At 39.4% G+C, this 23071-nt stretch overlaps 1 protein-coding gene across 1 annotated transcript in view; it reads right to left on the bottom strand.

Annotated features, from left to right (window-relative positions):
- Window positions 1-23071, bottom strand: part of Hpgds (hematopoietic prostaglandin D synthase) — a 43953-nt gene that overhangs the window by 1803 nt on the left and 19079 nt on the right. The window contains exons 2-5 of the mRNA XM_010643690.2: window positions 22930-23071; window positions 15133-15225; window positions 8402-8511; window positions 1247-1345 (exon numbers count right to left, since the gene is read on the bottom strand). Of these exons, the coding sequence (XP_010641992.1) occupies window positions 1247-1345; window positions 8402-8511; window positions 15133-15225; window positions 22930-23062 (435 nt within the window). The 5' untranslated portion in view covers window positions 23063-23071. The remainder of the gene's footprint in view (window positions 1-1246; window positions 1346-8401; window positions 8512-15132; window positions 15226-22929) is intronic.

Below are 23071 nucleotides of genomic sequence, written 5' to 3' on the forward strand. Positions count from 1 at the left end.
AGCTGGCTAGGAGTCGAAAGTAAAGCTGTGGACATTTGCTTCTGTGTCACCCAAAGGCCCAAAGCAGACAGACCGTGACCAGAGGTCAACAGCGCCCCAAGAAAGCCTCTGCACGCTGTCTCCTAGCTGAAGCCCTGTGAGCTTGTTACCTCGAGTGTGTTCTTGTAGGAAGGGCAGAGAAATGCGTTATTTACAACTTTCTGCAGTTTTGTTTGTTTGTAATAATTTTCACAGCAACAGCTCTATGACAGCTTCTAAAATGAATCGAGAGAGGTTGATATATCTGTTTGTGTCCGTCTGTCTGGGCGTGTCTGCGTGTGTTCATGCATGCTGGCCGTGGTGTTAGTGGTTTTCATAAACTCCTGCACTTGTTCAGTTTGATTTGTTCCTTACTAATAGAATCGTTCCCCACCTTTGGCTGACAGAGAGCTTTCCCGTTCAGGTCAAAGTTTCTTTGGCAGAAGTCCAGCTGTCCTTGGTAAGTTCTTTGCTTCTACTATGACAAGGAACTCCCAGCTCATTTTTTATATTTTCTGTCCAAAATTTAAAATAAGCCATTTCCCCAAGAAGCTCTGGCTCCTTTTAGTATATAAAAAACCAGACTCTGGGGATAAGGGGGGCTTGGGAATGCCAGGCTTGTCCGTTATTTCCCAAGAAACAGTGTTTCATTCCTAAGAACACCATAACCTTATATTGTTACCTGTATTTCAAATACAGAAATACGATGTTCACTCACTCTCACTGGTGTTTACATGTCTGTCTCCCTTTCTTTCTCACTGAAGATCCTAGTTCTCAAAATACTAATAATTTCTTACCTGTGCACCCACAATATAGATATAATAATATCTGTAAAGCAATACTCACTACTACCGGTGTCTAGTACTACCAAACATTATTCAATATGGTGCATGATTTTTACTTTCTGTTCTGAGAGAATAACCTTATTTAGATGTCTAATCAAATTACAGTTTTACAAAGTCATATTTCTTCACTAACTTTTTACTAATAGAGTAGAATACAAATTCTGTGCACTAGTCTATGCATTTACTCAAAATTTGCCATTGTTGTAGAATAATATAAAATATTTCATGATTCCAAACATTTTAATATAAAGTAATTTAGATTTCATTTCTGCTCTGTAACCCATTCCCTCTCTCCATGAGTAACAGTTTCTTTAGATGAATTTTTGGTTTATCCTTTTATGTAAATATGTGCTGGTATTTTTAAAGATATCAGTCATACTCACAGAGTTGCCAATAAACCACTCTTTGTCCCCTAAATATGTCCCCAAGCTTTGCAGAAGGTGAGGGGCCTCGCGTGTGAGCAGCTTGTTAAACATTTCATTCTACAAGAGAGAGAAAACCGTACTTTAACATCACTTTTCAAACAGAAGAAAAATAAATGTTATGATTAGAAGAGAAAGAAGATCTCTCATCTTTCTTCTCCCACATGAGTTCAGAAAGGAGTAGAAGTAGCTACATGTGTGGTTTTATTCCTTCGTATTCACGACGGCATGGAGATTCACATCGGATTCTCTATGGATCTCACCCCTTTCTCCATTACGCAGGATTTGGAAAGAAATACTTTCTCACCAATTTCGTATACTCTGTACACAATGACTGAGCAGTTCACCCATTAGATCTTTTTATAATTGTTATTGGAATTTTTATTTCATAAAAATGATTCTATTGTGTTCTTAATTTCTAGAATTTCTTTGTTGCTTCACTTAGTGCCTTTAAACTTCACTATAACTGAAGGAAAGGCAATGCACTTTCTTTCACTGGGCCAAGCTCGAGATGGGCAGTCTTGCCATTGCACTAATGAATATAAGCCATTATGAGCCATTTTGCTCTTGGGCCTTTATGAATTTTCTCTCTTTGGTACCATGGTGCCTAGCAGGAGATTTATCTGCCTTGAGTATCATCTACAAAACACATCATCCATATAGCCCTCTCTGATATATATATATATATATATATATATATATATATATATATATACACACACACATTTGCGGGGGGTCTGGGGATTGATCTCTGGTCCTTGCACTTGTGAGACAGGCAGCAGCACCACTGAGCTAAATCCCTGGCCTTCTCTGATACATTATTAAGCTAATATTTATATAATAAACCAAGTAGCTTTAGAAAGACAAATACATGTGAAACATTTATGTAAAAAGAGGTGTGTCCATTTTTTAACAGTTTCTTTAGGTTTTTACTCAAGTTTCCAAAGGTCTCTTTCTTTCTACCTACTGTTTGTTCTTCATGTACAGATTTCTTGGCTGGCCTGGGTGATGGTGCATACGTGTGATCCCGGTACTCTGGGAGGCTTGGAGAAGAGCATCGCAAGTTTGGAGTCTAGCTTGGGTGATTTAGCAGCTTAGTCAAAATGCCCTGGGTTCAGTAGCTATCGGCCCCCTAAATAAAGCTGCATATAAAATAAAAGCCAAACTCAAAAGACTGAAAGGCTGCACGTCCCTATCATTTATTAATATTCCTAAACAACCAGCCTTTACTAAGGCAAGTCAAATAGCTGGTAACTCTTTCACCAATTTGCTGGTTTATTTCGTATTAGGATCTAGCAAGATTAATGTAGGTTACTAGAATATGCCTTACATTTGTAGTTTGCATTATTACATATTTACACACATTGCCCAATTAGACATTTAAAAACTGACGCCTGCAAAGCTGGTCATCACATTGACTTACGTTCTTTCCCCCGTGCGGCACCTCCTCTGACATGAGGTGCCCTATGGTGAAAATGTCGATGGTTTTAAATAAAACACGAGTGAATCCTGCAGCTGCCTACACAGAGTTCGTGAGTTTGGGGTGACGGACTCGGAACCCCACAGTGCTTCCCACAGCCCCACTCAGCCCGTATCCCTGGGAGAGGGGCGGCCGTCAGGGTCTCCTAGGACAGCTAGAAATGGAGGGAGAAGGAGGGATGGACCTGCACTGCTCTTCCGAACAGTCAGCCTGGTGTCTTCCTCCCCCTGCACAGAGCTCGGGTTCTCCAGTGCTCGTGGGTGTGCCACGCCAGGTAACAACATTACAATACCTGTGACTGACTGCCCTTTAGGCAGGGTCTCTGCACAAGCTTGGCAAATCATCTCAGTCTAATGAAACGTAAATAATCAGCAGTATATGACCATGTAACATTCATTTTGAAGAACACTCACCACAATAATACAAAAGATGAAACTACAGTTTTCCCACATGTATATTTGAAGACTGTGATCCGGGACACATCCTAGACAGCCACTCTGACACCTGGTGGACTTAGAAATTCCCTGTCTTCTCTCCCAGAAGGCTGAGAGGTAGGCTTTTCACCCTGAGAGGTCATTGCTACGATACTCTAACAAATGACTCTCAGGGAATATAGGCAGGCTTGTGTATCTCTGCAAAGCACTAATTTTAAATCCACTCCATTAACCACGTAGCGGTGAAAGTGGGTCATGAGGGTTTCTGCAGTCCCGCTTGTCTGACATCCCATCTCCTCTTCAGGGGAGACCCGAGGAATAACCGAAGACACTAATAACTCTTAAGTTCAAAGATCAGTATGGATGACTGTGTCTAGAGATATATTTTTCCTTTAACTTTTCAAAAATCTGAAATGGAATTCTTCATAACAAACAGTGGAACATCTGCCATTTTGTGTGCATTTGATGAATTTTCAAAAGCACGTAGGGTAACAAATACCATCACTTCCTACACGTGTATATTCAATAGGTAACTGCATCGTTACCTTTTCTGACCACAAGGGGGCAGCAGTTGATCCACTAGAGAAAGACGGCTGCCGGGGGGCAGAACTGCGCCCCCTCTTCACTGTGCGCGAGTCAGGTCCTGTTGGTTAATTCCATAGTCTGTAGCTATTGGCAATATTTCTGAAACATGTTTTTCCATCGTATGATTTATTCATGAACCTGGATTGCTGTGTTCTGTAAAATTGGTTTGTGAGGAGAGTGCTGTGTAGGTAAGGGTGTTGTTTCTCTAACACAAAGGTAGGACGCTACTGTTGTCCTAAATATTTCTCCCTGGAAGGTACCTTCAGGTGTGGAGCCTCAGCAGAAGGGCAAAAGTAGAGAAGTAGAGCAAAACAAACCGATGTGTTGACAGGCTTCTTATTAGTGGGGCCTTTGGCGCAAGCAACAAAAAGCTTTATTCATGAATTGGAGGTATGTGGCTATTTGTATCTGTGTTTATAAGGATATATGAAATAGAGATGCCATTTCTGACAAATATAAGGAAAAATGAGCTTTGAGCTATACAATAACACTGTATAGTTACCATCGCTAATATTTATTGAATACTTTCCACGGAGCCATATGTCTACTTGCTACCATTTAATTTTCCATCACACTTTTAAAAAGAGACTGTTTTAGCCTCCACTTTATAAAGAACTTAAACTATAAATAGGGAGTTAAGTGGCATCTAATGAGTAAGCCAGGACTCAAGCCTGGCGGTCTGACTCCAGAGCACAAATGTGGTTACGACAAAGTCGTGTTACATTCTGTGGTCAAAGCTGAGCTTTTATTCCTTTTGCTTGGTGGTGCAAATGTTTGTGTGTCTCTGTGTGTGAGTATGTTCTCCAAGTGTCTTACATTTATTTCAGCCAGTAAATGTAAGTGCTTTTATCTATATTTAAACCAGAAGGTCCTAACTAAATAAATAGAGTGGATAGTATTTAGAGTAAACGTGCTTGTTTAAATTGCTAAAATGGCCATCTGTTGCTGTGGGTTGTGGCTCTTGGATAGCCCTTAGCTTCAGGTTGTAATAAATATTTATACACAGCTGTTTTGAGCAGCTGCTGTCACTGTGGCATTAGAACAGGGGGTCTGAGAGTGATAGGGCTGGAATTCCTTGTGTCCCACTTACTCGCAAAGCTACCCTAGCCAAGCTAGTCATGGTATTGAATCTCAGGATCCTCGTCTGGGTAAAGGGAATAGCAACAGTTTCACCCTAAAGCGATGAGCTGGGGATTATTCGCTTGTTTAAAAAGATTTGTCCATCGCTGGTGAAGCCACGGGGTCTGGGGCCACGCCATCTGTGCTGAGACCACAGTTCTGTCACTTGTGGGACTTGAACACCTCCTGAGCCACTCTCTGTTTATTCCTTCATCTCAAAAGAGAGCGCAGTGATGAAATGAATTCAGGAAGTGAGAGCTGGGCCCCAGTGAGTGCCTGGTGAATTCAGTGCTGTGATCACATTCTCCCTGAGTAGTCAATGGCTGCAATGGAAAAATCCCCATGGCAGATTGGGGGGCGGGCATCGTTTGAAAAGTACAGACAGGATTCCTACTGATGGGACACCTCCTACTGGAGCCGAGGAGGACAAACAAGTAAGTGCATGTTAAAATTCAAATTGTGCAGAAAGTCCTACAGGAAACCACTGGAGGGCTGCCACAGAGAATAACAGAGGAAGTCTGTGTAGGACTCTGGATAAAGGTGGCAGGTTCAGCACACATACAATTTTGTTTTCAATGGACACCTATAGTGGTGCATGCAATAGGAGAGAAGAAATAATGATAGGTAGAAAGAAAACAAGGAAAGCTGCATGTTCAGGGCACAATCAAAGTTAGTCAAGGTTATAATATATTTATTTTCTCTGCCTGAACCCTAAAAAAAAAATCAGAGTCTTAAAGATACAATAAATGGGCCATCCCTTGACTTTCAAATGTAAAACAGGCCACTGTCTTTCACCTATAAACTGAGTCTGTATAGATTTACAGTACTTTCTATAGGTTCTCAGATTCCATGAATGACCAACCACACGAACACACAAATATCCCCAGCCCCAGACCATAATGAGCCTCGCCATCCACACACTCACAGACCCTTCTGACTGTACTTCTTTCTGCCCTAATACATTCCCTCACACGAATTCTCCTGACCTTTTCCGTAACAAGTCAAGCGCCTACTCCATGGGTGGGGCTACACTGAGGTCTCTCTCCTCCATCACCCCGTTTAGGGAACTCATCGGACCCCATCAGATGACAACACATATATTTAAAATGCCGGAATCCATCCAGACATGAAAACGAGGACCGGAGACAAGAACAACGAAAATTGAAGCTACAAAGGTGATCAACGGCACCCGCCAAGGTCAAGTGGGAACCACCCCATCTACACCCCCAGTCCTTTGACAACTCAGGATATGGCTGGCTGTTTCTAGGACAGGGGCTGAGGAGGTGGAGAGGGGGAAACTGGGTGGAGAACTGTCCAAGAAGCAATGTTAGCATATGATTTCCTCCTTCAATTCACATTGCGAGACAACTTCTGCTCCCCCATTCTTTGCAGGAGTCTGGGGAGGGTAAAACAGATGGTTTCTAGGGCACAGGCTATCACACATAACATATTAAATATAGGAGGGCCCAATGAACAGTGTGCTCTGAACCCTAAATTCTGAGGCTCCCAGCCCTCTTACTGTGCGTCTCCAGAATATGGCAGGCAGGCCCCTGTCTCTGGGCAGGAGACCTAAATCCTTGCCCGGAGCTTTTTCCAGTAGGTGAGAGGATACCTGGGGACCGCGATATTGGGAAGTACCCCCCGCCCCGAGTAGCCTAATGACACTCAAAACCAACAACTCCCAACCAGGGCTTAGAGCTATGGGTAAACCTTTGAATCTCCTACTGTTTAACACGAGTTATATAGAACTATCCTACTCTGGAGGAAAGAGATGAAAACAAAGAGGAGAAAAAGCAACTTCGTGCTGACACACAGTGGGCAGGGAGATGACATTAAATAAATATAAGCTAATGTCTTTTAAAAGAACAAAATACTGTGAAAAGAATCTTAGTAAATTTTAAAACAAAGTATGAGAAATTTAGAATTTAAAGAGGAGTTGATTTAAAGTTGAGGATTTCTTCCTGAAAGTAATGCAAAACAAAACAATGGAAGACAAAGGAAAGATCCGACATTGGAGTACAAGGACTTCTAGTATAATGAGCAAGAACCACAACCACATTAGGAGGGAGGCATTGATCTTCAGTGAAATAATTAAAGGAAATTTCACTGAATTTCCAAGACACAGATCCCAGATTGAACAGGCTCAACAAGGAAACTGCACAGCGGTTGCATACAGGTTATACCAAAGACTCAACATTGTAAAATGGTAGAATTCTAGAGGCAAGTGTTCTACAGTCCTTCAGAGTGGGAGAAAAAAAGTAAGTTCCATACAAAAGGTCAGGGATTAGATTGAATTCAGACTTCTCAAAAACAAAAGGAGTATGCATATTGTCTGCCAAGTACTAATGGAAAATCAATTTCAGCATAGAATTCTACACTCAGCCAAACAATGAAATAGATATGATGATCAAATACAACACATGAAAACAAAATAGGCCCCGTGTTTTCCTATGACCACTATGCTTTTGGAGAGTTGTTCCACAAAAACAAGAAGAAAACAAGGATTAACCCACTAAAGGACAAAGAACCAGAATGGTAATAAGGACACCAGAATGAGAACTGAAGTGCCCGGCCCCGGAACCATACTGACGGCTGGACTCCCACGACAGACACATCCAGGTCTCTGTTATGGTCACACCTCCCGGCATCAAACTTTGGTGGTCACTTTTGTGTGGTAGAAGACGTGCCCCACAGATAACAGAGAGAGGAAGAAGGAATAGAGCATCCAGCGCATGAAAGAAATGGAACTTCCATTCCAGACAATGGCATTTCTAAGGTGGCAGTGCTGGGAGCTGGGCATAAAAGCTAGTGAGCTTCACAGGTCACTGGAGGCCACTGGTCCCCAGGCTGGATGGCTGCATGGAAATTATGGGCACAGCAGGTGACTTGACATTGGTGACCTTGTGTACAATCCTACTGGCAGATTATTGGATGGTCTGGGAAGATCCAATGGAAAAGGTAGAAATTATTAAATGAAAGAAAAAAGGCAGTTACTAATTTTGACAAGGAAACAGAAAATATTACAGTATACTTACAGTGCACGGTTCTGAGTATTATTTACATAGGCTAACTAACATCATCTAGGAGTACTGATTCAAAAAATTTTAAATCACTACATTAAGAGCTTGAGAACAAGGGCAGCAGAGAGGATGGCTAAGAGGAAATTTTTAATTGCTGATGCAAGAAATTCATAGAACCTGTCTAGGATCGATGAACCAAACAAAGATGTTATAGAAATATGGACATGTGCAAATTCTAAGGAAACAGCTAAAATGAAAAGAGGGCTGCATCTGGGGAGAGGGGGGTCAATGTGGAGAAGTAGGGCAAGCAGTTGTACTTTGCTTCAAACTTTCACTATAATTTGGTGGCCTAAAACTTGTACACATACATATTACTTACGTAAAAACATGTTTTACGAAGCACAAACAATTTCTGGCAAGTGCTATGTGATTAGTACTCGATATGATAGTAGGAGTGACAGCAAACTGGTCACGTTACCTTTACTTCTTGCTTTTTCTCTGCCCAAGGAAAACACGACATGAAATCATCCAGGGTATCCACAAGGGCATCAGCTTGGCACTGTTCCATTGCTGTCTTTCCAGCCAAATCTGTGGAACAGAGAGAGGTCATTTTTGCTGTAAGACTTGGTTTAACTTCCTGCATTAGGCAAAGACATTCATGGGGCTGCAAATTCAAAACCTGCCTTTCTACCCATCCCCATCTACCCCATTTACTCCTTCACCTACCTATCTTATCAACTAGTCACTCTTATCAACTAATACACTCTTGTGAATTCTTCTACTGTGTATGAAAACACAAGTAAAAGATAATATATTCCACTAGATGTGCCTCTTTACCTCATATATCATATATCGAAGAGATCTTTTCTTACAAGTACCTAAAGTGCAGCCACATGGTTCCTTTTTAAGGTAGTTTTGTTACAATTTATTATTTTTCTTTTTATTGAATTTATTGGTACAATCTAGGTATACAGTACAGTTACATTCATCATTGGGATCCTGTACCTTTACATGACAGGTCTTCATTCTCATTTTTTCCCCTTGTCCCTGCCCTCCCTTCACCCCCTCATCCCCTCCCCATTTACAAACACTTTATTTCCATTTTTTCAATTTCTCATATTTTTTTCCTCTCCCTTATTACCTTTCCCCCACCCTTCCCACTTTCCCTACACCTTTAGCCCTTTACTTCCTATTTCACATTATTAATTATCTCATTAGGATCCTGTGTACTATTATAGTTTTCCACACCAGAGAAACTATTCGGTATTTCAGTTAAAGAAATCTCTGTATGAACATTAAAAATAGGGAATCCTAAAATAAAGCTAAAAAAGAAAGTAAAAGAGAAAAGGCAATGATGTAACATTAAAATAATCCTTAATTCTGGAGAGAAAAATAGTCCCTTAACATATTTAAATTGCTTTTTGCTCTTGTAGTCTTATCTTATTCTTTTTTTCATTATTTAGAGAATATTTTATTAGTTTCTGTAATCAAACCCACATAGATATGACCTTACATATTTAGTACAATGCAATACCCCTGTACACATGGAAAAAAATAAAAAATAAAACTCAAAAAATTAACATTTCTAGAACAATATGGCTGTCCATTTCTGTACAATGCCAACTCAACACAGTAAATTGGGATAACTTTTTCCAAAGTTGACAGCACTGATAAAGTTTCCCAAAATTCAATATATATATATATATTTATATTTATATAAAAAGACTAATAATAGCAGCATGTTATACATCAATAGCAGCAACAGCTTTTCCAGGTTCTGCAGTCATCTGAACAGAGTTATAGACATTCAGCACATTCCATTAAACAAAACAAAACAAAAAACCAAAGAAAAGAATAATATCCAGAAAACAGCAAAGTTCTGTTGCTGTTGTGGTACCTGCCACCATTTTTTTATTAGCATCTTAATCATCATCTGTAAAGAGAAATTCTAGAGTAATATCATTAAATATAGCTCTGATAAAGCACGGTCACTACTATGTATCATAAAGCAGATACAAGCTATTTTACATTCACAGAGGTATGATACAGTACCATCCTACATCAATAATACTAGAATCAGTTTTGGTTTGAAAGTTGCTTTGTCTGCAAAGAAGATTGCTACCCCTGCTTTTTTCTGGGCTCCTGTCACATGGAGAATTGTTTTCTATCCTTTCCTGATAAAGCACGGTCACTACTATGTATCATAAAGCAGATACAAGCTATTTTACATTCACAGAGGTATGATACAGTACCATCCTACATCAATAATACTAGAATCAGTTTTGGTTTGAAAGTTGCTTTGTCTGCAAAGAAGATTGCTACCCCTGCTTTTTTCTGGGCTCCTGTCACATGGAGAATTGTTTTCTATCCTTTCACTTTCAGTCTATGGGCTTCTTTTTGCACTAGGTGTATTTCTTGTATACAACATATTGTTAGATTTTGCTTCTTATTCCATTCTGCCAGTCTATTTCTCTTGATTGGTGAGTTGAGACCACTGACATTGATGGTTATAACTGATATGTACTGACTTATTATTGTCCTGTTATGGCCTTTTGTTGACTCTTTTTACTTTTTCAGCTTCTCCTTTTAGTTTCTTGCCTTGCCTATTTGATTTGCTCTGTTGGGCCTCATGGTGTTCTTGCCTTCATTGTCTTTTTCTAGGATCTTGTTTAGAATTGCTTGTAGTGCTGGTTTGGTATTCATGTAGCTTCTCAGGTGTTCTTTGTCGTGGAAGTGTCTTATGTCCCTATCCATTTTGAAAGAGAGTTTTGCAGGATACATCAGTCTAGGTCGGAGCTTGTTCTCTTTTATTACTTGAAATATCTCACTCCAGGCTCTCCTTGCCCCATGGGTTTGTGTTGAAAAGTCTGCTGTGATTCTGATGGGCTGTCCTTTGCATGTGATTTGTTTCTTTTCTCTTACTGCTTGTAGTATTTTGTTCTTCTGTTGGGTTTCTGGGATCTTGATTATTATATGTCTAGGTGTAGATTATTTTTTTATTGTAGATAGCTGGGGTCCTATATGCCTCAGTTATCTGAATGTCAAATTCTTCCCCTCTGTTTGGGAATTTTTCTGTCATTAATTCTGTGAACAGCTTTTTTAAGTCATTTGTATTTCCTCCTGCTACTTCATGGATTCCTATCAGTCTTATGTTGTTCTTCTTTGCATCATCTAGGAGTTGTTGGATCGATTTCTCATGATCCCTTACTGTCTTTAAGAGACCTCTCTTTTCATGGTCACTGACTGCACTCTTATCCTGTATATCTGAGAGTCTATCTTTGCATTCTTTTATTCTGTTGCATACACTTTCAATGGAGTGTTTAATCTCCTGGATATCTGTTTGAATCTGTTTTATGGATTCCATTTCTTCCCTGTGTTGGGCATTTATTTTTTCCATTTCTTTCTTATGCTAGGACTTCATGGCTTCTATCATGGTCCTGAGTTCATCTATTTTTTTGTCATTTTCTGCTCTAGAGTCTTGAATCACGACTTTCATTTTGCTCACTATCTCTATGGTTATCTGGGAAATTATTTCTGTTTTGAATTTTTCGATCTCCAGTACCCAAAAAAAAATCATTTCTTTCCCACCATTTGTTAATCATTGATTCAATAACTCATTTGCTGGGGATTTAGCTCAGTGCCTTCCTCAAAAGTGCAAGGTCCTGACTTCAACTTATTGAAAAATCAAGGACTAATTTATATTGAAAAATCAAAGAATAAAGAGAATGGTCAACCCGTGTGTAAATTATACCTCAAAAAGTTATTAAAAGTGAAAAAAATGCTTTATTCACAAAGTTTAGCTGTACACTATTTTTTGTGTGACTATTCAAAAGATTTATTCTTTCTGAGCTGTAAATATCCCTCAGAGTCTGTAAGTTCTTCCCACTCCTTGTCATTCCTACTTCGGCTTCCATGCTGAATGCTTTAGTTATCAAAATTACACAGATTATAAGCTAACTGCCTTGCTATGGCTGTCGCCATGTTTGTTAGTGACCGCCATTTTATACCTGAAGTTTCCATTTCCCACATCATGCATCAACGTCTGTAAGTGAAACTGATGAGCAAGGCTTGTCCATATAAGGAATGGATCACAAATAATGACCCCTGAGTGGCTTCCCAAGCAGCTGATGCAACTCCCCAACCCCTTACACCAGCCATCGCTATATAACCAAGCCCCTTCCACCCAGCTCTTTCTCTTCTTCCTCCTGTGCTGAGTAGGCCATTGTGCCTACTCTACAGCAGCGGCTCTACAATAAAGCTCTCATAGGAGCTCTGTCAGTGTGCGGAGTGATCTTTGGTAGGTGCTGGTTTCTTTCACAGATGACTCTTCATTTGATATTTTTAGCCCTAATTGGCAGGCCCATGTCCTCAGACTGTCTCTGAGTATTACCTGAGTTTCTCAGTCTTCCTCAGCAAATTCTCAGTGGAGTTACCACACCCTACCTCAGAGCCCTACCTCTTCCTTTTCATCCAACAATTATTTTCAGGCTTCAGCTTTGTGTCAGCCCCAAGAGCTGCTGTGGCCCTGAATAAAAGACACTAAAGACTAGACTAGAGAAGGCAGACAGGAAAGAGAACATTTCAAGTGGAGGTAAGTTGAAAAATGCAAAGCAAAACAGGAGGAAGAGAAAAGGTAGTAATATATGGTGCCAGAAGAATGAAAACCACCCCAGGTATGGTGGCACATACCTGTAACCCCTGAACTCTGGAAGGCTGGGGCAGGAAGACTGCAAGTATAAGCCCGGCCTGGGAAATTTAGAAATGAGATCCTATTGCAAAATAAGCAAGAAAAAAGGTGGGGGGTAGGAATGTATCTCAGCGCAAAGTCCCTGTGTTCAATCCCTAGTACTAAAAATAGAAGACAGAGCAAGAGAGAAAAAAGAAAACCATGTCCAAGCCACAGTTCTCCCCACCCTTTTTCTCTTGTGCCAACAACTATCTTTGAGTCCGTAACATGTTCCCACATTCACAAACTCTCTCATGTGCTCATTCCCTCTGTTTTCTGATGCATCTGGACTTTCCTGCAGCTGGGCCAGTTGGCTACAGAGCATGGTCAGAAAGTCCCATCAACTCCTACATAGTTATTCAGCTTTTCCAAATACAAAAAGAAAATATTAAAAACCTACATTTGTTTAAAAAATAATATCCATCCTCTGGGTCTTTCTATACCTTATTTCTAAGGGTTTCTCTTTGGTTCCTCTGCCCTGCACAAAGTTCATTTCTTTTTCTCCTGCCTTTACCTCTCTGCCTGGAATGTTCTCCCAGGGACTCCCAAAGTGAGGCCCATGAGTGGAGGCATCAGTATCATCTAGGAAATTGCCAAGAATGCCAGTTCTTGGACTCTCCAGTTCTACTGCATCAGTCTCTGGAGTCAAGGTGGAAGAAAATATGTCTGATGAGCCTCCACGTGATCCTGATGCACCGAAGCCTGAAAAACTCCAGGTTTCCCAGAAAATACAATCTAATGGGAAAATAATTGCTGGCCCTTATCACAGTGATAGCCAGTGTCCTGCCAATCATATTTCACTACTCTCTTCCTTGGTGGCTGCTCTGTAATGGCAGATAAGGCAAGGCAATTTGGGGCTGGCATTTCTCATCTCTAGTTTTCAAGGCTGATTTTTTCCAGGTAGGTCTTATTTTCAGGGAAACAGGGTGTGTCTTCCTCTTGAAATCTGAGGCATCCTTTAAGGCTGAATTCAAATTTCACTTTCAAGGAAATTTCCATTGTCAAAAATAATTTCCATTTCTCCTAATCTTAGAGAAAACTTCACTTGAAATACAGTTCGTGGTAGTGTAACTCAGGTTTTTTGTTTTTGTTTTGCTTTGTCAGTACTGGCAAGTGATCCTAGGGCCTTTGCCCTGAGCTATATCCTTAGCCCCCTTGCACTTTTGATTTTGAGACAGGGTTCTAAGCCACTGGAGTTACAGGCAAGTGCCCCATGTGCTAGGCATTTGCATTTTTTTTTTTTTTGAGACAGGGTCTCACTATGTAGTTGAGACTGACCTGGCACTCACTATGTAGCTCAGGCTTGTCTCGAACAGCGATCCTCCTGCCTCAGCCTTCCGAGTGCTGGGATTACAGGTGTGCACCACCACACCTGGCTTGGCATTTGCATTTTTAATGTACATGACTTTGTCCTAAAAATCAAAGTCTAAGAATTAGGCCCATTTAGGTAACAGTGAATTGGATAAGAAAGAATGGAGCTTTAGTAGAAGACAAAGGTAGGGTTTTACTTTTTTTAAAGTGTGTGAGAAAAGTAGGAAATGGAAGTAGACAATGGAACATAGGATGAGAGAAAGGGCATTCAGCAAAGCCAAAAACTAAGCTTTTTATTTCTCATTCATGCTATGCATGCAGCCAGTAAAAATACAATCCAGAGTCCAAACACCCATTCGAGATCCTTTAGGTGGCACTCAGTGCAGACCAACCTCCTTTTCTTTTTTATCAGCATGATTAAAAGGAAGGACACCATTGAGTGCATAATTTTAATAGCCTAAGAAAATTTAACCTTCATGTGCCACATATATTTCTGGCTGGTTAACTTTTTCTCACAGTTTATAATACTCATACCAGCAAAACGTTGGGGTGAGACACATCTATCCAGTTTTTCAGCTAAATTGCAAAAAGAGCTCAGGAATAGGAGGCAAAGAGGTATGGGGCAGAGAGAGCAGGGAGAAGCACAAAATATAATTGTCTGGATGTTTTAGGGACACACAGAAAGTTACAGTGATATAGACAGTACAATTATATTGCTTGAGACCATGAATCCCAATGTGTCAAATCCTTTGGATTAAGAAGCACCTAGCAGATTAGTAAAGCACACTCCTGGGTGTTTCTGGGTGAGTCACTATACTGGTCCCTCACCCATTCTCTGGAATTGTTCCCTTGATCTACTTCCTGGCCGCCATGAGTTATGTGGTTTTGTTCTGCCATCTCCTTTCACTGTGATATTTCTGTTGGAGCCTACCAATCATGTACCAATTCCCCTGAAACCATGACCTAAATAGGACCTTTCTTCTTCTAAGTTCTTTTAAGAGTATCAGCTATTGTGTCTCATTGATTGGAAAGTTGATCAATACACAGCTCTAGCATTTAATTCCATTCTTATTTGTGCTTCCATGTTCAAAAGTTATTTAATGAATATTGAATGTGTTTCAGATGATTGTTTTTCCAGTTATCACATATCTTAGCCAGAATAAATACGTTACCTGTGTTTTTGGTCAGGTATCTTGCTATTGCCAGGCTCTGGTGAAGCAGAAGTCCATCAACTTCCAAAACGGGAATTTTGCCAAATGGTAGAGCTTCAAATAAAATGAGCAGAGTCAGTTTACTACCAGAACCAAGACTTACGGTATGTCCATTTTTACAGCTAATTTTAGAATCTTTCATGGTTACAAAGCATGATTTTAAAAATTATAGAATTCTTAAATATGCATTCTTCAGAGGGACATTTGACAACCTCAAGTGAAATCTTTACATTTTATAAGTTAAAAAGATTTAGAAAACTGGATAAAAAGTTACTGACAAGACTGGTTCTAACATCCAGGTTTATAGTGATAATATACTATATATAATACTATATATTGTCTCAGACTTTAACTTTTTTTTTTTTTGCACTGGGGATTGAACTCCAGTCTTTACATTTGGGAGGGGGCACCTCTGAGCTAAATCCCCAAATCCCCACCTTACTTATTTAAAAAAAAAAAAAAAACTACTTTTTTTTTTTTGGTACTGGGGATCGAACTCAGGACCTTGCGCTTGCGAGGTAGGCATGGCACCACTGAGCTAAATGCCTAGCACTCCTATTTTTAAAATCTTCATTAATTTTGTGGCCTCAAAAGCATGACACATTAATTATTATGTGTTTGATTTATGTATGAGTCATGGTAAAATAAAATTGAGCAAAGTCTTCATTTGATAAAGAACTATTTGAAATATACAGCAAGACAGCAGGCATTTTTCTATAAGACAGACTCATAGCATATACCATTTTCATAGTTTCTCAGCAAACCCTACTTTATTTCCTTATCTAAACCTATTATATTTTTTGTCACAAACCAATCTACATTTATTATAGAAAAAGTATAAATTGAAAATAATTCTACCACATAGTTATAACTATTTAAAAAGATTTTTTCACATATATTAAAATACTAAATCATAATGTATATAATATTTGTAAACCTTTTTCCACTTTAAAAATTTTTTTAAATTAACAAAACTCCATTATTTTAATGACTTCATAATTTTGCTGTGTGTACTGTCCACAATTTTCCCAACCAGAAATTATTTAGGAAAGAAGGAAAGGAATAAAGTGCCATTCAGAACCCACACACAAGTGCTGAAATCAATCTTGTGTGTGGTGTTTAAGTCTTTCATTTTCATACTGAATAAATGTAAGATGAATGATAGTTTATATCCGGAATATAAAACAACTTTTTTGGTAATACTTAGGATCGAAGGCTTTATACATGTTCTGCGGATACTCTGCCACTGAGCTACAACCACAGCCTTTTTTGTGTTATATTTTGAGATAAGTTCTTACTGAGTCATGAAATTGTCCAGACTGGCCTTGAACTTTCAGTCCTCCTGCCTCAACCTCCCAAGTAACTAGAATCATAGGTATATCACTACATATGACTAAAAGCATCTTTGACTAATGATTAATACCTATAATTGTAGTTGACACTTTGGCTGAGATACCATAGGGAGCAACACAGAGAGTCCCAAATAAAGCTGACAGACCCTGGGATGCCATATTTGAACAAGAGCGTGTTAGTACGCTTCTCTTTGGGCAAGGGAGGGCTTCCTTTGTGCTAGGGATAGTACTACATATTTAACATGCGCATTAGTTTTTCAATATTTACAATCACATAAAGTAGGTATTAATCATTATCTCATTTTATAAATGAGGAAATAATGTTAAGAGGCTTTATGTAAATTGCCCAGGTCTCACACCTGGTAGAATTAAGATTCAAACTAAGGTAAGATGGAACCCATACTTAGTTATTTTAATAGACCTGAGAGCCATACATTGAGAAATATATTAAAAAGCAAGCTTAGAAAATAGGGGTCTGGAAACCACATTTTATGGGAATTAGCTGGGGAAACTTGACACATTTCACCTGCAGGAGATAAAAGAAACTAAATGAAAGTTAATATGCATCTTCAAATATGGAAGAGTCATTAAATGGAAGAAAAATTCCACTTATTCTTACTAGATCTAGAATTTAGAACAGGAAACAAAAAGTAACAGGGGGAAAATGCAGATTTTTAACTCGGAGAGAAGACTAAATTTGTTAACATTAGAATTATTGACCATGAAATGTGCTTTCTTTAAGAGACAGCCCTCAGCCAGGGAAATATTTGGCCCAACACTGGGATGATTGCCAATAGAAGAAACATCATCTGCATTCAGTAAGAAGAAATTGAAGAAGACAAATGCTGGGTTCCTCATTTGGTTCCAGAAAAAAACGGTCATAGTTCCAACGTGGTTGGAGGTGTCCCTTAACGGAAGCATCTGTCAGAAAGCTTCAAGGAATTCAGTGACACTGAATCTGAGGCCACTGATTCAAAATAACTGGTGTAGTCCTGCTAAAATATCTTGGAAGAATGTCTAGACTTGCGATAGGGGCTGTGATTGTTAAACCAAATCATTAAGTTGACTGGCTCAAGAGAGCCCAGTAGGTTGGTAAGGCAAAGCTCTGAATGTGTTTTGAGGGTGTTTCTAGAACTGGATGGCAGGTGGGTCCGCAGATGGAAGAAAGACTACCTGCCCTCAGTGTGGGCAGCACTGTGCAAAGCCTAGGGATCTGGACAGAATGGAACAGTGGAGGAAGGGAGGAACATGCAGGAGCACATAAGCTCAGTTCTTCTTGAGCCAGTGTGTGTTTTTGTGCCACCATTGCCTAAGAATATCAAACTCCTGATTCTTCAGCATTGAATGTGAACTCCCACCAGTGACTGACTCTCCAGGGGATGTCTTCAGCCTGCGACTAGGACTGCATCCTTGTTTTTCGTGTTCTGAGGCTGTCAGCTTCTTAGACCAAATGGCTACTGGTTTCCCTGGTGCTGCAGCTTACAGACAGCCATTGTGGGCCCAGCCTCTAATCATGTAAGTCCATCTAGTAAATTCCCTCTTATATATACATTCTACTGGTTCTTTTTCTATAGATAACCCCGACTGGTGGCAGGGTGATCGTTCTGTTCCACTGTGTGCGGTCCGTGTGCATGGAACATTATGCTTTTATATAGGCACCACACACCATGTAGTGACTTAAGGCAGCAGGAGCTTCTTAAGAGAGCACCTTCTTAGATGCTAAGAAGAGCAAGCCAGGGGATACTTGGAACTCTTGAGAAAGGAAAATTGTCCCTTGCATCTGGGTGTGATTGCAGCTCTCAGTCCATGGGACATAGTATTCACAATCATGATCAAAACAGGAAGTTCCAAAAGCTGTTATCTAAGTAAAGTACAGCTGCATGAGCTAACTGGACATCCAATTTTGAATTCTGCCAGAGACCCTTATTTTCATTCAGAATGTTTTTATTGAACTGACCACTCTTCTGTGTCTTTTCCCCTATGATGATTTTAAGGAATCAAAATTCCTCAGATATTTAGATGTAAAAGAAGGAATAATGTGTTCTCCAGTCATTGAAATGATACATCTAAAACCAATATATGAAAGCCATAGATGACACATTTAACTTTCTTCCAATGCTGGTGATCAAGCCCAGTACTTTGTGCATGGTAGGCAAGTGCACTCTACCACTGACCTACATCCTCAGCCCCAGATTTCAATGTTGTATGAGAAAGATTCCTTTAAAAGTTTGTTTCTCTTCCAATTTGTTTTCTATTCCCAAAACTTGATTTGGAAATTGGAACTCCTAAATTGGTTGATTCTTGATTTTAATTATCTTTCTTCTTTTATTTTTCTATTTTCTTTGTACTTTCTGGGAAAATTTCCTTATTTTTATCATTACACCTATGGTTTTGTTTATATCATATTTTAATTTTTTTTTAAATGTGCTTGCATGCATCTCTTTTTATAGAATCCTGTTCTTGTTTCATGCATAAAATATCTTTTCTCTCTGAGAACTTTACAGTATTTTCTAAGATTTTTTTTCATTAAATCATCTTAGTTTCTCCAGAAGTGCTTTTTTCCTGCTTTTTTATTTAGGTCTCTTTCATATTGGAAACTATCCTCAAATATATACTGGTTTTTGTCTTGACATTCTTGTTCAAAAGGCAAAGAAATAAGTGCTTACTGGGTGGTGTTCTCCATGTACACAAGAGTGGCTTCTCGACAGGGAAATGGGCCATTTCTTTGAGAGACACCCTCCCCCACTGGTTCAGTATCTACTGGACATTTCTCATGGACTGTTCAGTTTCTCCAGAGAGAATTCCTTCAGTTTTTGCCTGAGGGATATTAGCCTGTTTACAACATTGTAGTTTTAGAACAAGGGAAAGTGGGTATGGATCTCACCACTTTGTAGACTTCCACTAAATCCCATTTCTATTTTATTTTATTTTTGCAGTGCTGGGCATGGAACCCACAGCCTCATATATGGTATGCAGTCACCGAGCTACATCTGCAGCCCACTGAATCCCAACTGTACCATTTGTCTTCCACCATTGCAGCTGTCTCAGAAAATCTCGGTCCACCCCTCCATGCTTCATTCAGGAAGGGGATGAGATCTGGTGGTCACATTGCTTCTTTGTGTTCTTCTTCCAGTCAATTCCTGTCAGCTCAGCATCCAGAGGTGCGTTTTTCCTAATTCCGAAGCCTTTCAAGCATCTCTGGAAAGATTCAGTTTGCTTTTTCTCTTCCAAGCTAATGTTTGAGATTGCTGGGTGTGATCAGTCAGTGTTTACTAGAGAAACAAATACAATACAATATATACAATTATATATGAATTTACAAGATTCGCTTACAATGGCCACCCACAGAGTTCAGTGGAGAAGAGTGCAGATCTAAAGGATAAAGTTAAAAGTCTAGAGCTCACTGTGTTGTTCCATGTAAGTCTGTATAAAGAGGATAATGGGTTTGTGATGGAACACTGGAGAGTCCAGGCTGCAAGGCTGAAGAATCTGCACCAGAAGCTGATGATTCTGCACTGGAAAGCAGGAGATGATGCTCAAGGTGAAGGCAAAGACCGGAGCTCCTCGGAAGAAACATTAAGTAGATTCTTCCTTCTTCATTTCCCCTTTATACCATCCAGGTGACCAGCTGCCCTTAGGGTGAGTCTTCCAAACCTTTGGGTGTGGAATTGCTGAGCCAATTTTATTTGAGCTTCTCTTACCTAAATTGACACAATCACCCATCAAAACAGGCTTGCTAAGTCATCTTATCTTCCTTTGATTTGCTTCCTAGCTTCCACAATTTTTCATCAGCTTGTTTTCTTTGTCCTTGTGGGGCTTTACCTTTTAATAAAAAAGTATCCAGTGATTCTGCAGCCTGCCTTGCAAGTGCAGGGTCCCAAGTTCAATCCCCAGTACCCCCCAAAAAAAATACTTGAATGTTATTAAAAGAGAAAATGTAGATACATGTGCACAATATTCAAGGTTTAGCCAGGAAGAACTGTTGACTAGAAATATGCAATGATAGAATGTGTTGACTTGGGATTTAGTTCTGGGTTCTTTAGCAAAGGGAATATCCTAGACCTAGAGGGTTTTGAATACTAATGAGCATAGCTGAATTGGAAGGGAGATAGATAATACCAAATGACATTTGTAATAGAAAGAGCTTTTCAAAATAATAAAACCCCAAATTTTTATCTGAGCAAACAGTTATCTACAAGAAAGTCCCAGCTTTCTTTCAGGCATGTGGAGTGCATGACTAAGATTCTGCCAAAGTAATGCGAACCAAAAGTGATACACACAGCTTTCTGGTCTTGATAATAACAGAAAAGGGTTGTGCCCCTCCCCCTTTCACCATTCCCTTGAATTAGAAGGTAGAAGGAGCACTATTTTGCCCTGAATAAATAAGACAAAGAGGTTGATGCATTAACTAGAAAGAAGCAGCCTACCCTTTAACAACTTCATGGATTAAAGTCATTTATACCGGGGGTTTCACGTCACAGAAATTACTAACTGCTTTAAGATAATTTTAGGTTGCAGCTCTGCTTATTAAAGCATTTAAAATTATCTTAACCATTTCGACCTTTAAGATCCCTTTCAACTCTAAGAATCTCTGAAAATATTAAGAAAATGCAGACATTTCATTTTTCAAGAACAACGAGAAGTCAAGGTAAAATATGGTCTGAGGCACTCAAAGAAAAACTGAAACTATAAAGACTGAATTTAAAAATGCAATGGAAAAAAATTATATACAATATCCCTGCAGCTTGCTATCCATTTGTTCTAATGAGTGAATAAAAATGAATGTTTGATATTATGTGTCCACTGTCCTAACATCCCGTGTGTGAACTCTGATATCAGAATAAACATTTGGCTGTCAGTGGTAGTCTGAGAATAAGAAATAAGATCATATTTTCCTCCAGAGGAAAGATTACTGCTAAGAAAAATGATTTATAAGGAACTTATGAGGTCCCATCCAGGGCTCTGCCCCTGATCCCAGTAGCTTGGGCCCACAGGCCCCAGCAAAAGGCCCACCTGGAAAAGAGCTTCAATGGTGTACAAGCAACAGCCAGATACTATCCCATGTGTGAACAGGCCCCAGCCCAAACCCCACCCAGACAACAGGGCAGTGTGGGGATCCAGAAGGCCACCACTCTGAACCCAGGAATTAATCAATGGTGAGCAGCAGAGGAAAGGTTTCTCAGTGGCTTGCTGAGAATTGAAGACCACTGGGTGAGCAAAAATTTGCTTCACAAGGGCACAGCAGGCTGCATCTGTTGAAATGAGAAGACACATAAACAAGTCTCAAAACCAGACTTCCAGATCACCTAAGGCAACCCCAAAGGGAAATGAGATGGAACAATTTGATACTCAACCACCTGGACTCCCTATACTGGCAACAAAAGAGGATCTGGAGCTGGGGATTTAGCTCAGTGGTTTGGTGGCCTGTGTTGCAAGCACAAGGACCCAAGTTCAATCCCCAGTACCAAAAAAAAAAAAAAAAAAAGAGGATCTGGAAAAAATAAAATTAGAAATAATTTCTCAGATAACAGCAGAGATTGTGTCCATAGTGCAAGACATGATTAATAACTCTAGAGCAGACACAGACAAAAAAATAGATGAGCTGAGGAACATGATGGAATCTCAGCATAGACTACAAATGGAAACAGATGCAAACAGATATCCAGGAGCTTAAAAACTCCATTGAAAGTCTATGCAGTAGAATGAGCCAAAGTGAGGACAGAATATCAGATGCAGAAGACAGGATTGCAATTAGTGACCAGGAAAACAAATTTTTTAAAATAGTAAGGGACCATGAGAAATCGATCCAGCAGCTGCTAGATGATGCAAAGAAGAATAAATAACATAAGACTGATCAGAATCAATGAAGAAACAGGAGAAAGTACAAACAACATATAAAGGACTCACATTTCCAAAAGGCATGTGGTAATTTACTGTCAATATGCCAGTTATCATATATAGTATTAAGGTCACTAGCATTGTCTAGTGTTAATCATTTGGGCCATGGCATGAAATGGATCTGGTTTGAAATTTAGCTTTACTTGCCATAGTGTCTAACTGGAAAAATGGCCTAAACCGTGTGCATTTTATCCCAACTATAAAATAGAAACAATAATATGTACCATATCCATTTCAGCTCTTCTGACAAAGTTTGTACTGGTTTATTTTTATTTTATTTTTCTGTGAGGTTTGTGTTTTCACCTGTAAGAGAAAATTTGCTGAGTCACATAGCATTTATTTAGTTTTTCTGAACTTCCACTTCTCAGTCTAAAGCTATATAAGACTGGAAAACTTATGTAAGGCTGAAAAACCTTTATTTTTCTTTTTCATTTCCCTCCGGAAAGGCAATCAGCTCTAAAAGCTTATTTTCTCTAAATATTTGTGAAATGGAATTTATGCTACTTACTTGATTTGATTTCAGGCCAGTCAGCTTCTTCGATCCTGTGATCTTCATACTTTATGTCCAAATAAGCAAATATGTAACGAATAATTTCTGCTCTTCCTCTCATATTAAAATACATCAGTTTGTAGTTTGGCATGGTGCTATT

The sequence above is a fragment of the Fukomys damarensis genome, unplaced genomic scaffold (genome assembly GCF_012274545.1).
Source record: "Fukomys damarensis isolate Sample0158 unplaced genomic scaffold, DMR_v1.0_HiC HiC_scaffold_32, whole genome shotgun sequence".
Taxonomy (NCBI): domain Eukaryota; kingdom Metazoa; phylum Chordata; class Mammalia; order Rodentia; family Bathyergidae; genus Fukomys; species Fukomys damarensis.